Here is a 17498-nt window from a genome sequence, read left to right as displayed (position 1 = left end):
TTTTGTTTTCTGCTCATTTACTCTGTAGATCTGACTGCAAACTAAGCTGATTTCTAAACATAAAGCATAAGGGAAACCTCAATTTTCCTAAACTTCTGAAGAGCTAAAATTCACGTTTCAACACATTCTTAAAAAAAAAAAATTTCATTAGATGAAATACTAATACAGATATGTACAATAGATACAAATTTTGCATATCATCAGTAATTAGTCAACAAAATTCATTTTAAAAAATCAAACAACTATATTAACTTACAATAGAATAAAATAATGAGTATTCTAATTCTGTAAAAGGTAGTGTCTTCTTCACATGATCAAATAATTTCTGTCTGATGAAAAAATAACAATAAATTCTTAATAAAAGGTAAAAATCAGTTTCTTTCATACAAACTCATTAACAAAGTAGTTATATAACTCATTAATTATATAACATAGACAATTTCTTTTTAGTTAATAAATAATTTCCAAATAAAAAAAAATTGAAACAAAAAATGAACATATAATTCAATTTATTTGCTTACTTGGAATTATTTTCTATTATAACTAATTTTAAACACAGAATTGAATACTTATGAAGGTTTCTAAACAATCATTTTAGAAGTTTTTATCTCAAGGGAAATCTTATAGTAATCCGCAGTCTAAAGTTTTTAAATTTGGGAGTAAAAAAATAAATATTTGTGCATTTAACCAACTATGTGATAACATTTAATCTATTCTCAATTCATTTCTAAAGCTGTAAACAACACCTGAGTATGTATTTACAACAACTAACTTTGCATAGGATGAAGACTGTAAAACTGGGAATTTCTCTTTGATCACATTTTAAAGTATAGGCTTTCATTATAAAATACAAAGTAACTGATAAATTCCTTCTCCAAAATTTTACATCCATTAGCAGATTTTTAAATTTATTATATTTTATCAGCATTAAATAAAAAGTTTTAGTGTCTGCTTAAACTGATACTTCAGGATCATATTATTAAACGTTAGGAGTGCCATAACGCCTAGGATTGCCATAAGTTTGGAAGAGGCATCATAAGATTTTCATTTTTTTCCTGATAATTTAAGGAAATTTAAATTTATGGGATTAATTACTATAATTTCATTCAATTGTTCGAATTTTTTTCATTTTAAAAAAAAATTTAATTGCAGATTAAAGTATTCCAATATTTTCTATTTACAATTAGCTGACTGTCTTCCATGTCAACAACTTCGTAATGCTTGTCACTAATTATGTTATATATGCATTTTTAGAAAATTTATATAAACAAGAACATATTTCTTATATCCAAAATAGCATATTTAGTGAATGCATTAAATATACTCAAATATTTTTTTTTTCCATTCAGTTTCCTTTATTATGAAAATTTCAGAATAATAAAATAATTTTCCCTTTTTTTTTTTGCATAATGTGACAAAAAAAAAATTCCCAGTAATATTTTTTTATTTTTTTATGAAAAAAATTATACAACAAGCTTGCATATCATATACTCAAAAATATCAAAATATCTCTGAAGTTAAAAAGTGTACCCCTTATTAAATTATCGTTGTTTCTACGATTGGATAAAAAGGGGGAGGGGAGTTAAAAAGAAATGAGATTCTAGAATATTTAACAGAATTCAGAAAAATAAAAACAAAATCTTTATATTCTCACTATTTTGCATAGATAAAATTGTATTGCATAGTATATTTTGTAATATCAGGAATTCCTGACAATAGTTTTCAAAGATTCCTTAAAATATCAAACTACTATACAAAGCATCTAGACATCCAACAGATATGAAAGAATTCATAAATTCAATACAAGATTTTAAAAATTATCCACACTGATATGAAAGTCTTGCATGCACTGTCATTCACGCAAAACATACGAACACTTTCGACATTAACAATTATTCGCAAATTTGTAGATCTTGCAAATGTACTACAAAAGTTACTCATTAATACAAACATGTCCACTGGCATTTACATGCATTAAAAAAAGTGATTTTGAGAAGAGAGAAAATTATATAATTGTAAAAAGTAAAGCAATTTAATTCATTGATTTCCCTGAAAGGGTTAAAAAAAGATTCAAAATTTTCTGCCTGAGGAGATTATTTGGAAAAGTTAGCTATTCATCCTCCTATAAGCTGCTGCTTTGTTATCTTTCATCCAGTCTGCTAAATACTGAATTGGATCTTCTGGTCTGAAAACAAAAAGATTCCAATCAAAATCAAAGAAATGTACTGACAGTTTTTGAATTCCTAAAATATAAGCATTTATAATATTTGCATGCTTAAAATGTTTTTCAATTATGTTTTCATTAGTCAGCAAGTTTCTATATAATGGAATATTTGCAGAAAAAAAAAAAGAAATGATAATTATAATTTTAATTTTTAAAAAATGTTTTTGTTTAGTCATTAATTAAAGAAAGCATTTTGGAAGTTTTGGTGGGAGAAAAATAAGCCAAAATTTTGTCTAATTCTTAATTAGTTAAAAAAATGTAATTGCTTTAAAATGCATTTTATTTTTTTCTCTTCAAAGAATGCTTGCATCAAATTTTATGGCTCAAGGTCCAAAAGTTTGCTTCACACATCCACACAAACTGTGGCTGATATTCGAATCGGCAACTGCCTAGGATTGCCAGGCTGGTAGGAAACTGCAAGCTGCTCAATTTACAATTTTTTTTTGTTGATTTGGTAATCAAATAAATTAATAAAAAAAACAAATTTTATTAATTATAAAACATATAAAGATAGTAATAGTATTTTGTCAAATATAATTAGTCAGGTAATTATTTAGTTATTTCAGTATTTAAAAACATTGGACATCTGATGAAATAATACTAGGAGCAAACATGAATGTCATGCAATCATGAATAATAATAAAATAAAAAATAAACATAAGCTTTTTTAAAAAGTTACTGAAAAAAAATTAAGTCTAAAATAAAAAGTGAATAAGCTAAAATATGTAGGTATGTGAAACTAAATTTAATATGTGAATGTGAAAGTAAATTGAACAAAATAAAAAAAGGTCTCGTAATGTTCACTGCCTACAATTGCAAAATGTTTAAATATGCTGATGTATACATGCATTCTTTAATATTATTAAATGAGATAAAACTTGTAAGTACTCATTGTGTAGTAAGTTGTATAGATCTATTATTTCAATACATGTTTTCTGAAGTCTAATTTACATAATGAAAAAATACTTCTATGTGATATTTAAGGAATATTTTAAAATTGTTCTTCTTTCATTACTAGATATAGCATGTTATAAATAAACAAAATAAACTTTCTTATCAAAAAAAAGAAAGAAAAATTCTTGAAATGATGTCCTAAGCAATGATGATATTTGTAAAGAAAGAGTTTAAGAGCTTCTATAATTTATTGCATTAGTATTGCAGAATATATTGTATAATATGTATATTGAATCATAATCTTCATTCAATTTTCTATAGATAATTAAAGTTACATTTACTTATTATGATTAAAAATTATTACTAATATTAATATATAACTGTATATTATTTTGTAGATGTATGTCTAAAATATTTCATTCTGTTAGGATTTGTAAAGGGAAGCTAACTGTACAATGTCCCCTAATTTTTGAAAACTGAATTTAAACAATGTCTACCATTTTTTTAAATGCGAACTATAATAAAAATATTAAAGACAAAACTGAATTATTATAATAAATGTATTAAATACAAACTTTTACTAACCTAACATATGTTATCTTTAAAAGACCTTCAAGAAGAAAAGGTACAAATTGTTCAAGATACATACGAACGGGAATGGATGAATTTTTAACTTTTGATTTTTTGGCTTCATTTGGAGTTGGCTGCAAATAACAAGAAATATTATTTTACCACAATAATGCTTAAAACATAATGTAAATTTTTTTTTTAAATTAAAATGCATTTTCAAAAATATCTTAATAAATTACTTTACATATTTAAAAAAAAATATATGTAATAGAATTCACAAACTCTATAATCAATGTAAATTCAAGTAATTTAATTTTCACTCAAAAATACAATATTCATAAAGCTTTTAACAGAATAATTTTCTTTCTTTTTGCTTTAAATCCACAAGATGAATAAACAGAATTTAAGTACACAGAAAAATGAAAAGTTAGTTTTGTCATAAATCATCGATATAAAAGATTTCAAAATAAAAATTTGAATCTGGAAATTAGCCTTTTTTAATGCTTCTTGAAATTAATATCACAAATTTTTGCTGCTAAAAACTGTTTTAGCCTTTTATGATCAGATGATGTCAAGTGGCATCATCAAACCTTCAAAAGAGGCCATAATTTCCAGACTTTATATGCTCCTAAATGATAATATAGGAGCATATAAAGTTCAATACAAATAAATAGCAAATGAATAACATTGGATGAAATAATTTTAAACATGAAGTATTTTTAATATTAACTATTCTTTTATTTAAAAAAAAAAAACATTTTTAACAACAGATAATATAGGCTGCAAAGGATTAATTTAGTTGTATTAACTAATGTTTGCAATAACAGCCTTTTTAACTTAAAAAGAGCATACACCCTATTTATGTCTTACAAGAATAGTTCATAGTATTGTTACCAAGAATGTTTTATAACCTGATAAGAATTCTGGAATTTTCTTCATTTGCAAATTAAAGCAATATTTCTTCCTATTCTGATAACAATTTTACAAAGTAAAACCAAAAAAAAAAAAATTGGTTTTGAAAAAATAAATGAAAACTAATTATTAGAATTAAATAAATTCATTGCAAGTGCATGTTTTATTACCTGCTCTTCTGTATTATAGTATTTTTGTAAAATAATATTTAATCTTCAATATTTTTATTTATTAACCTATTGTGCTAGCTCTTTATAAATGCTTTTGAACATTTTTTATTTTAACTTTACAAACTGTACAAAATAAAAATGAATATTAAAAAAATGTTAATCTGAAAATGAACTGGATACAAATCCTTAAAATAAAAAAGTTTCTGAAAAAATGTCAAGCTTGATCTCTCATGAGTAATACTTTTAACACAATAAGTTATTGCAAGCCATGGCTTAAAAATATATGCAAACTCAAATATCTACAAATAATTATAACATTTAAATTAATTAATATATCTCTGGTGTAAATAGAAATTTTTCATTAGTATAATAAATGTAAAGACATAAGTATATTTTTATTTATTTCAACAGCATGTATTATACTTCAAATATATTTCATTAATGCAAATACATTAACTATATATGAGATTTCAAATATCATACGAGATACTCGGAATTTAATAATCTTATTTTAGTGAAAGAGTCAATCAGTAATTTAAATTGATTTTAAAATATATCAATATGCTTCAATAATAAACTAAATGTTATGAATTCCATATTGAAAAATCACATAATAAATTAGATAGCATGTAATAAGGCTTTAGACATCACAAGATCTATAATATTTTAATATATCTGTATAGATGGATTCAGAATTTTCAATGTCCTTCCATAGCATTATTGAAACATTTACTGAATTCCAAATTCAATCATCACATCCTTTAGTTTTAATTTTTTCAAATCTTGGACAAATTTTAGAATTATTCATGATGTCACTCAATTACAGCATAAATTTTATGCTTTTCAATGACAAAAAAAAGTGATTATATTGATATTTTTTAATCACATTGTTTTTGAGAATATAAGAAATTTATATTACTTCCTTTTTAAAGTAATGACAAATTATTTTAATTCACTAGAAAGGAAGTCTAACTAGCTGTCCAATATGCTTTTCTTTCAATGTTTTTGTTATGATAAAAATTAACTCCCTTTGAACTTTAAAAATCAGTAACGAAAATCAAATTTATTTTATATAGTTCAATGTTCAGAAAATTTGTTTAAAATTATATTTTGAATACAGCTTTACTTTTCAGTTGAGAATATTTATGAAAATTATCCTTCAAGCTGTCTTTTTTTTTAACAGATTGATTTTTTAATATTATTTATATCATAATACTTGAAGATTGAGCACATAAAACAAAAAATATATATTTTTATAACTCAAGATTAATAGAACCAAAAACTCAACAATCTAATTTCACAATCAAATAATGTAATGTCAGATTGCAGGATGTATAATTAAAACATAATCAAAAATGAATAATAAAATATTATATATCATCACAAATGGATCTATCTAGAGAACTTTTCAATAAGTCATAATCTGAATCATCTTTCAAATTTTAACTGTAGTAAAAAACAGTAATCAAACAATATTATATAATGTTAAAACACAGTACTTCTTTAGATTAACAGCAACTTTTAACAAATCTAATTATTAACATGAAATATTTAATCTCATTTCGAAATGATGTTGTCAAAATATGCACCAATGCGAACTTTGCATTGAAAAAATTAGCTAAAGGTAAAAGGCAATTATAAAGTGGATTTAAAAACTATTTTGACTGCTGTTTAGTTAATGAAAAAGTACCCGAAATTCTAATTTATATTAAACTTACTGAAGAACATGAAGTAGCTTTTCTTTTCCTATTAATAAGTTCAGCTTCTGTTTCAACTCTACTAGGTCCAGGTTCTGATGGATCTAATCTGCATTGACTGCCTTGAATTTCTAAGTCACTAGAACTCTGAGGATCCGTGGTCAGTAATGATCTCACCAAATTTTCAGTCCCATCACTCATACTTTCTTCTTCCTCTGTTTTCTTTTTTTTAATTTTTATTGCTACAGATATTTCAGTTGAAGAGTCCAAACCTGCTTTTAATGATGGACTTTCGAGGTTTTCAGATTTTCTTTTCACACTTTTCCTATTAATAACAATGTCACTAGATTGTTCAAGATTTACAGAAAGCATCTTAAGTTCATCATTACTCATTTGATTCGAGTTTCCTGTAGTTTTAATTAACTTTGTTTTCTTTCTATTGCCATCTTTTTTAACAATACTAATTGTCCCACTATCAACTCTTTTTGTATATGTTGAAAGTGAAGATTCACGATTATCAGGCCCTTTATCAAACTCCCCTATAGATGGCTTATTACTAAAATCTGATATTTTATTCAGATCTGTTCTATTTTCGGCATTGAGCGTCTTGCTATTTGCTTCTTCTATTAATTGATCAAGATCATCAGAAACAGATTCATTACTACTTTTTACACTTTCATCAGTGTCTTTTGTTTCAGAAACTTCAGAATTTTCTCTGTCTACCGTATTTTTAGAAGATGCGAGTTTATTTACTTCTTCCTTATTAAGTTCTTCACAAATGATTAAATTCTTTGGAGACATTACAGTTATACTGCTTTCATCTGGAATATTTTTTTCATGGGTATTTCTGCCTTCTCTCTCTTTGGCTGATTCGTCTAATTCACTGGTTACAACTGAAGGTTCACTACAGACAAATTCTTTGCTAACACTTTTATGATCAGATTGATTTCTAAATACATCACTACTTATACTTTTTTGTTCAATTATTTGTATGGCAGAAGAGTTTTTGCTCTTATCTCCACTATCAGCAATGTTGTCACTAATACGTCCAGCGGTACTAAGTTGAATCAAACATTGCTCAGCATTTTTAAGACACAATTTTTCATAACATTCATCAGTTTTTGTATGTAGAAATTTTGCAGAGTCTATTTCCTTCTCCTGTTCATTGTTACCATTTGAGGTTTCTAACAATTCACTATTACATTCTTTCAACGGTTTCTTTAACTGCTCATGATTAAGCGTTGTTACATTCAGTTCACGATAATTAGCAGACGTCTCTTTCAATAACATATTATCAATTACTGCTTCATCCAGTTTTATACTATCGTCAGAAGATGTTTCCTTTGTGCTTACAATGCCATCAACTAATGTCCTATTTAGCTGTATACTATCATCAGCTGATATTTCATTCAATTCATCACCATCACTGATTAATGACTCTTTCAGCTGCATATTATTGTTGATTGGTGACTCTTTCATCAGCAAACTATCATTATTTGATGGCTCTTTTGATTGCACACAATCATTACTTAGAGGCACTTTCAAATGCAAACCATTGTTTGTTGATAGCTCTTTTAACTGTACACTATAATTGATGGATGACTCTTTAATTTGCATAACATCACTGTTTGATGACTCTTTTGCCTGCACACTATCACAAGATGATTCTTTCGTTTGCTTATCACTAATAGATGGCTCATTCAAGAGTGCACCACCATCAACTGATGTTTCATTTAACTCTTTATCAATCTCGGCTAATGATTCATTCATTTGTTTATTTTCAGCAACAGATGACACAATCAATTGTTCACTATCAAAAACTGGCAATTCTTTTAGCTTTTCATTTTCATCAGTTGATGTCTCATTTTGCGATCCTCTGTCATTTACCAATGACTCAAGTAATTCTTTCTTATCATCTGATGTTTCAGGGTTTTCCATCCTCACCATTTCTCTGTTCAAGCATTCACCATCATCAATAGAAGTCTCTTTCAGCTGTTCACCTTCATCAGCTGAAACCTCATTCAAAAGCTCACCATCATTCTTTGATGAGCAAAGATCTTCTAGCTCATTACTATTGGTTGATGACTCATTTAACAGTTTACCATCAGCTGATGACTCGCTTAACTGCTTACTATTATCAGCTAGTCTCTGGTTTAATTGCTTATTGTCAACTGATAACTCTTTATTATTATCAGTTGATTCCACATTTAATTGATGTCTCTTTTCCCCATACATTGATATTTGTTCATTATTTATGATAAGTAATTCGTTCCTCGATTCATCATCATTAATCACTGCTTTATCCAACCGTTCCTTAACCATTTCTGCATCCAAATGTTTTTTTACCATTTTCTCATTCAACTGCTGTTTGACCATTTCTTCAGTCGTCAACTGATCACCAACTAATTCATCCTGTAACTGTATAGCATTTTTAATAACTTCTTTTCTAGTCTCATTTGCAACAGATGCTTCTTGATATACTAAATCATTAACTAATGGTTTATTGACTTCTTTATTATCGTCTACTATCAATATATTCTCTGACAGTTGGTTGCTATCAAGACTCTCATTTAAGTCTATATCTTTATTAACAATCTCACTCCAATGTGCAATATCAACATAAGTCTCAACATCAAGCAACTTGTTTTTATGCATAATAGATACTTCTTCCAAATACTCTTTTTTAAATGATTTAACGAAATCTTTAGAATCAGCTGCTGATGAATTACTTTGTTCTTGATCATCAATAAACGTCTTGTTTAATTGATTGATGTTATCGGTAGTTTTATCTAGACAACTGCTTTCATTCAGGGGCATCTCATTCAACTTTTTACTGTGGTCAACAGAAGCTTCATAAAGCTGGTCACCAATGTTATCAGCGTGGTCATTATCACCAGAGAATGTTTTTTTGTTGTTATCAACAAAAGTAGCATCACACTGATTACTAACAAAAGTTTTATAATTTTGTTCATCACTCTTGACAATTTCAGCAGTTTGTTCACAAACAAGAATAGAATTTTCTTTCAACTGTTTGTCATCAAAAGAAACTTCTTTTAATAAGTCGCCCACATTCATACATGTTTCTTTCAACTGTTCGACTTCATTATAAGTCTCTTTTAACAGCTTATTGCTTTCTACACAAATTTCTTTTGACTGTTCATCAACATCAAAAGATATATCTTGTTTGTCAATGCCAACAGAAGCTTCAACCAGTTGATGCTGATTTGCAAGAGTTTCTTCCTGCTCTTGTATGTCAATATCAATTACTTTTATTTGATTATTACTACCATTAGTAGTATGAAAAAATTCTTTGTTATTACCAATAGATGTTTCAATCAACAACTCAGAGAAGTCAGAAAGAGATTTTGTAGCATGTTTAATTTTGCTGTCAACTGAAAATTCCATTTCACAGTTCTTATTCTTATTAAGACATGAATCTTTAGAATCTGTTTCATCAGAATTTTTTTCATCATTTCTATCTCCATCACTTACATGAAAATCAAGAGAATTTTTTGAAGAGAATTCATCATTATTCTGAATATTTATATCTCCTGAAGTATCTTTTTCAATTCCTAAAATCTCAGTACTTATAATGTTAACATTTTGAAAATTTTCAGATTCATAAAATTCTTTAGAATGTTTCTCAGTAATTTCCACATCTTTTTTTGATTCATTCATTACAACATTTCCATTTTCAACATCAGATGTTTGAATATTTCCTAGCAAAATTTCTATATTTAACTTTGTTTTATCAATTTTTGTACTGCTTTCAAAACCTTCATTTTCCAAATTTATATTTAATGGTACAACTGCAGAATCTTTCTGGGAAGACATACTGAGATTTTCTTCGGTTGTAGCAATCAGTAACGCTGCTTTTGACGTTAAAGCATCACTATCTAAAATTTTCACTTCGTTATTAGACTTTGAAATTTCTGCATTTAAACTCTCTTCAGGATCCTTCTCGTGAAAAATTTCAGAACATTTCTTGTTACCATTTTCATGCTCTTTCAACACTTCATTCAATAGTTTATTTGTTTCAACTGCTTGCATATTTATAACTTCCTTAGATTTTTTCACCTCTTTTTCCTTCTGTTGATCTAGAACTTCAGTTAGACCTAAGTTTACATCAGAAATCCTATTTTCATGTTCTATTCCATGAATATCATCACTGTAAACTCTCATTTCTACACATTTCTCTTCTGTGTCATTCTTTTCCAAAACTTTTTCAACTGTCAGTTCTTCAAAGTTTTCTTTTTCATTACAATCCTTATGTTTAACCTCTACCCGGTCATTTTTTTCATCACCAGTTGTACTTTTAATTTCTCTAGTGATAATTACAGATACTTCTGTAGTAACTTTCAAATTTTTATTTTCTTTAGAATCACTTTCAGAAATAGATTCTGAATTAATATCTGATAAAATGATTTCTTTATCTGATAAATTTTCAATAATTTTACTACAGTTATCAGTACAAATTTCCTCAACAAGATTTTTGTTTATTTGGACATTCACTGCTTTAGGTTGTTTAGATATATCTTCACTTTCTACTTTTTGAAGGCAATTCATAAAACTCTGCTCAGTTTCAACTGTTTCACTATCATCAGATATTTTTGTATCCTCATTGAAATTGGAAGATTTTATCTCAGAAACAGATGTTGCAAAGTTTGATAAGTGTAATGAATTATTATTATCTTCATGTAAACTTCTTGTTTCTGCTGGCATTTGAAGTTTTTGCATTAAACTCTCATCAGCTTGTTTGCTATCCAAAGATTCTTTCATATCACTTTGTAATTTCAGTCTTGATTTCTTTTCCAGAGCAAGCTGATCACATTTCTGTTTTGAAACAGAGCCACTTCTAGTTCTTCCAGTTAAAGTATATTCCAAAGAAGTCTTGTTTACATTCAAGACACTATTTGAATTGCTATTCTTTATATCTGCATCTTTTGTATCAGAAGATACATGCTTTTCTTCATTTGATTCCTCTCCAGAAACAGCCTTAATGCCCCTTCTAATTTTCTTAGTGGGTACAACTATTGCAGATCCTACAATGTTTAATAAGCTGTTTGAATCGTTATTTTCTTCAGGTAAATTCCTTGTCTTTGTTGAAATTGGCATGTTTTCAACAGATTTTTTATCTGAAACAGGTTTAACTCTTCTTCTTGTTTTTCGAGTTGCAGCAGTCTTTCCTGAATCTGAAATATTTGATAAGTTTGAATTGCTATTTTCTTCATCTAAATCTTGTATTTCTGTTGAAATCTGTACTTTATCAGTAGATTTATCATCCGAAACAGACTTTATTCCTCTTCTTGTTTTCCTAGTAAGAGTAATTTTTGCTGCATCTGTTGCACTTGATAAATTTGAATTATTTTCTTCATCTAAGTCTTTGGTTTGTGCAGAAACCTGTATTTCATTGACAAATTTATCATTTGGAATTGTCTTTACTCCTCTTCTTGTTTTTTTATTAGTTGCAGTTTTTGCTGAATCTGCCATATTTGATAAGTTTGAATTGCTACTTTCTTCATTTAAATCTTTTATTTCTGTTGAAAACTGCATTTGTTCAGTAGATTCTTCATCAAGCACTATTTTTCCACCTCTTCTTGTTTTTCTGATAGGTACAATTTTTGTTGTATCTGATGAATCTGAAATGCTATTTTCTTCCTCTGTTGAAATCTGTGATTTTTCACTTGATTCTTCATTAGAAACAACTTTTGCCCCTCTTTTTAATTTTGTAGTGGAAACAATTATATCAGATTGATCTTTCTTTCTTGATATTCTTTGCCTTGTCTTCTTTTCATCAATTTCAATGTTCTCCACTTTAGACTGTGATTCATCTTCATCAGCCTTATTTTCATTTACAGAATTTTCAAATGCTTTCTCGATTATATTCACGGAATCACTCTTTTTGTTATTGCCTCTTTTAAAGTTTCTGATTTTTCCTGCATTTAATACTATGTCTTTCTTATTACCAGTTCCAGTTTGCTCATTACTTTGGAGCAATTCTACATTTTCCACATCAGAATTAGCTTCTTCAACCTTTTTGGCATTTCTTGTTTTACGCCCACTGATTTCAACTTTATTTTTTTTAGGTTGATCTGCTTCTACTATAATATTCATATTCTCCTCTTCGTGAATTTTCTTTTCTTCTTCAGAGTTTTTTAATAAATTCAGTCCTTGGGGCTTCTTTGTATTTCTAGTTGTTCGTAGACTGCTTTTTAATTTGATATTTTTTTTCGCTTTAATTACAGTTTTGCTCTCTGAGCTCTTCTTGGTACCTTTTGCAGGAGCTTTGCAAGATTCTAAAGTTTCTGATTCACTATCATCTTTAACTACCTCATCACTGCTTTCCATTTTCAAAGTTTCATCTTCGTCATTTTGATCACTTACATCCACAGAATTCTTTTTGACATTTCTAATTTTCTGAGAGATAGCTTGGACTTTTTTACCCTTTTTGGTTGTTATACTTTCATTTTTAAGGGCTTTATTTGAATTTTTAGTAACACTGGATGTTAATTTTAAATTGGATACCTCAGTTAATTCAACTTTTGATTTCTCTGATTTTGATTCATCATCTTTTTGCAAGTTCATACCTTCATCATTTTGTTGACTCTCAATCATTTCTTTTTTAGGATTCCTAAATTTGCGAACAGGTATTTTTACACCAGTAACTATTTTACTTTTCCTATTTTCTGAACTTTTCTTAATTATTTTAGTAGGAAGATTTCCAGATATACTAGAAAGTTTAATTTTTGTCCTTTTCTTAACTGGTTGATTATCATGTTCTTTTTCTTCAGATTTATTTTCAATTGGCTTATCATTCACTGGCTCATTGGCCTCCTCTATTTTCCTCTTCCGACCAATTTTTTCACTTTTAGTTGAGGAAATTTCTATTTTCTTAATGTTTTTATTAATTTCTTTTCCATTTTTCTTACTTCTTGCTTTTGTCAATGTAGTTCCAGGTTTCTTTCTTCCACCATCAGCTTCTGCATCTGCGTCTGTATTTATTTCACTAGATATTTTCATAGTACCTTTTTTATTAGGTATTGTTTTTACTACTTTACGTGTACTTGCTGCCTTTTCAGCAGCAGTAGGTGCTTTCTTGGAATTTTTTTCTTTGGTAGGAACATTCTTTTTGGCTCTGGTTTTAGATTCAACAACATTATTTGCAGATCCTACAAGAATGAAATATAAATATATGTAAATATATCATAATACTAATATCTATAAAATGCAAGAGATTTATCAATGCATAAAAAAACATAATTATGCAGTAAGGAATCAACTTAAGAACTACAATGGTAATTATAATTATTTTAGCAAAAAACTATTTTTCTAAAGCTAATTATTAGTCTGTTATGCAACAGATTACATCTGGTTTGATTTTATAAGTCAAATTATATGCTAAATAATATTTAAAAGGATGATATGAAAAATGATTTTGATCTAGTGTATATATCTATTATGATATAGAAAAGGTTGCTTTGAATTAGAAGATAATATGGTAATACAGTTATGTTCCATTATTCCAAACATTTATATAATTTGGAAAACTGATAAAATGCAAATTGCAAAAACTGAAAAAAGCTAAGCTTTTTTAAAAAAAAAAAAAAAAAAAAAAACCTTTAAATACAAGCTACAAAAAAAGAGTATTAAAAGTTTGAACATTAATTTTGTTATAGAGTTGGCAATTTCATATAATTATATCTAAATAATAATAATACTTATAATAATGTTGTTTTTTTTTTTAATGATTCTGCATCTACAAAGAAAAGCAGGCAGTATTAAATATGCAAAGACTTAGTTGCTACTGTAATAATTTCTGTATAGAATATTGGTTAATTATATGCTTTTAAATCTTCAACAATAAAAAAGTAATTTAACAAAATATTTTATAGGAAACTATCTAATCAGGTAATATTTCTAAAAAAGATTCACTCATTTTGAAAGTTAATTTAACTATGACTAAATCTGATACACAGCTTTAAATATCATGTGCTATTTCTCCTGTAAAAATTTCTCTGAAATAAATTCACTGATTTGTTTTCCATGCTTTAAATACTTTTTAAAAATCTGCCATAAAACTTTAATTTTCAGTAATCAAATTTTCATCCCATGATTTAAAAACTCAGTACAATTGAATATTAAGAGTTTAAATTTATACTTTGGTTCATTTTGTTTTTCTTTGCAATCTCTTTATGAAAGATATTTAAACAACTTTCTAATAAACAGAAGCAGTTTTGGAGGCATAATAGATTTCTTCATGCTGTAAACGCAGATGCATAATCTGCCTTTTAAATAAATGTATCAAACATAAACATTTTTAAACACAACTGCAAAACAGGGAAGAATAACAATAAATTAGCAAAACTGCCAGAAAGGAAAAGAGAGAGAAAAAAAAATGTCATTATTTAAAGACATATCAGGAATAGGTCCACATATTAAGCACCAAACATAATGATATTCACTTAACAACAAAACTTATCAAACTATAAAGTATTGAAACAAAAACATTTCCCCAATAATAAAGCATTGAATACTATTTTCCAATATTATTTATTGATTGAAACAAATGTTGTAAAATCTGCTTTATGTTATTATTTTGGGTGCAATATTCCTTTTAAATACCAAATTTATATTCAAAATCTACACATCAATTAAAATGGCTAATGTTAGAAATATCTTGATTTGTAATACTTCATAAAAGTTTTAGCAAAAGAAATTAAATATGCTATAAGGAAGATAATTTTTAATAAAAAAAATAGTGCACATTTTTAAAAAAATCTAAACAAAGATCTTTAAAAATCTAAAGAAAGATTCATTGATACTGAATTAGTCTTTCATTAGCTAATATAATTCAAAAGAATTTCCAATCATAATTTTTCAAAAGAAAGTTTTATGCCGTTTGGTTGTTCCTCTCAGAATAAAAGTTAAAATACAACAAGTACAATTTTTTTTTTAATTAATCAAATATATTTTTGTAAGAATGAGAACTACAACTGAATAGCATGTGAATTAAGGTAGAAACAATTATTAAATTTTAAGAATTGTCAATATACATTGCTCGATTTTTTGCAAAAGTTCTTCAATGAATTAATCTTAACACAGTACTAAACACTATTAAAATGTTTAATATCATTTTAATCTAATCTAACAACCTTATTTTAATGCAGTGTGCAATAAAATACAAATAGGATAACAATTTTATTTTTGCACATTTTGAGAATCCTGTATATTAATTCACAGTCTATCCATAAATTCATAACAATAGATTGATTTTTAAATATCAAAGTAAATTATGATAATTTTGTAATTTGCAATCATTAATAATACATATATTAATTTCAGAGTCTTAATAACATTATATAATAGCAATTTGAAATCACGGACCTGTTAAAAGTTTGGCATTTAATAAGCTAAACTAAGTACCTCAACTTTAATATAATAATGGAATGTGGGGAAAAAATTAATTCATGATTGCAATACTGTTAACTTACAAAAACTTTAAGATTATAAAATGAATTACGATAAAAAAGTCAAACAGACATTCAATTTTTTAAAATTTACTGGAGTAAATCGTAACAATAGATTGATTTTTAAATATCAAAGTAAATTATGATAATTTTGTAATTTGCAATCATTAATAATACATATATTAATTTCAGAGTCTTAATAACATTATATAATAGCAATTTGAAATCACGGACCTGTTAAAAGTTTGGCATTTAATAAGCTAAACTAAGTACCTCAACTTTAATATAATAATGGAATGTGGGAAAAAAATTAATTCATGATTGCAATACTGTTAACTTACAAAAACTTTAAGATTATAAAATGAATTACGATAAAAAAGTCAAACAGACATTCAATTTTTTAAAATTTACTGGAGTAAATCCTTTCTGATATTTGAGATATAAAATCTTTGAGATACCTAACCTTTTCCACTGTATAGCATATAAGGAGTAGCAAAATAAACTACCAGCCCTATGCAATTATTATCTAAAATATATCATCTGACAAAACAACAAAATTGATTTAAAACATAATATCGATAAGAATGTTTAGTGTCGTCGTACTGACACGTTAAATAAACGATCGAACCGGTTGAAAAAAATGGAATTGCTTGGAAGTATCATTCACTAAAAATTGCGAATACTGCTCCATCGGGAAAAAAGTTATTGCATGATAAATAGTATTTATCAACTCTATAGATAAAAACATTGTTAATTTTTAAAAATATTTGTTTATTTTAATGATTAATTCCTTCCCCATTCCCTTCTAGAGATAGCATATAGCAAAACCTTCAAGACATTTGACAAGAATGCAGATATAACGAACATAAACACAACTTTATACAATGAATGTAACTTAATTAAATGAAAACAGATAACTTTAAGAATTTTTTAAATCTTCTAATCACCTCGTGCCATGATAATTCATTAAAAATAAGTAGCTTTTAATAAAACATATGCAATTTCACAAGACAGGAGGAAGCTAAAAAAAAGCAGCTTTGTTTATAAATACAGCAACCCTTGTTAACCGTTTCGGTTACATGTATTGAACATATGAAAAATGCCGATGATCATCTATTTACTTCAGAATTTCTTTTCTTTATAAATGCTTAAATTATTTTGAAAGAAATAGCTACTGAGGAAATCGTTAAATATTCATTTATTTTCTTTTATTGTATTACCATATTGATGATTCGCTTAAAGAATGTCCCTGCTAGATTTGTTATTTTAAATATTATAATAATTCATAATAAGTAAACTGAACACAAGCATAAATCAATAAATTAATTTAATAAATTAATCATGGTTAATTTTAATCTTGGTAGATATTAAATCAATCTGAACTAAGCTGAAAATTTCATTGCTTAAGTTGTTATTATCAGATTTGCGTCTACTCAACTCAAAAAAAGTGTTTCGTTCTTTTCCGTTCCGTTTTGGTCGGGTAGAGTTAACCGGAGGACGTATTGGAGGATCAAGCTAGGTTCCAATTAGTGCCTGTAGACGGCGCCAGCAGTCTACAGCCATC

General features: G+C 26.9%; 1 protein-coding gene across 2 annotated transcripts; it reads right to left on the bottom strand.

The window, feature by feature from the left end:
* Positions 1–526: 526 nt before the first annotated feature.
* On the bottom strand, positions 527–17253 carry LOC129965406 (titin-like). Of its 2 annotated transcripts, none has more exons than XM_056079267.1 (4): positions 17155–17253; positions 6489–13636; positions 3704–3822; positions 527–2185 (listed from the first exon to the last, which is right to left on the bottom strand). In XM_056079267.1, exons 2-4 carry the CDS (start codon positions 13485–13487, stop codon positions 2107–2109), a joined length of 7197 nt encoding a protein of 2398 aa, XP_055935242.1. In that variant the 5' UTR covers positions 13488–13636; positions 17155–17253; the 3' UTR covers positions 527–2106. The 2 variants fall into 2 exon arrangements, with proteins under 2 accessions (XP_055935242.1, XP_055935235.1); XM_056079260.1 differs by lacking the exon at positions 17155–17253 and adding an exon at positions 16882–17008.
* Positions 17254–17498: the final 245 nt, after the last annotated feature.

This window comes from Argiope bruennichi, chromosome 1, assembly GCF_947563725.1.
Source record: "Argiope bruennichi chromosome 1, qqArgBrue1.1, whole genome shotgun sequence".
NCBI lineage: Eukaryota > Metazoa > Arthropoda > Arachnida > Araneae > Araneidae > Argiope > Argiope bruennichi.
This window is presented reverse-complemented; position numbering and strand designations above follow the sequence as displayed.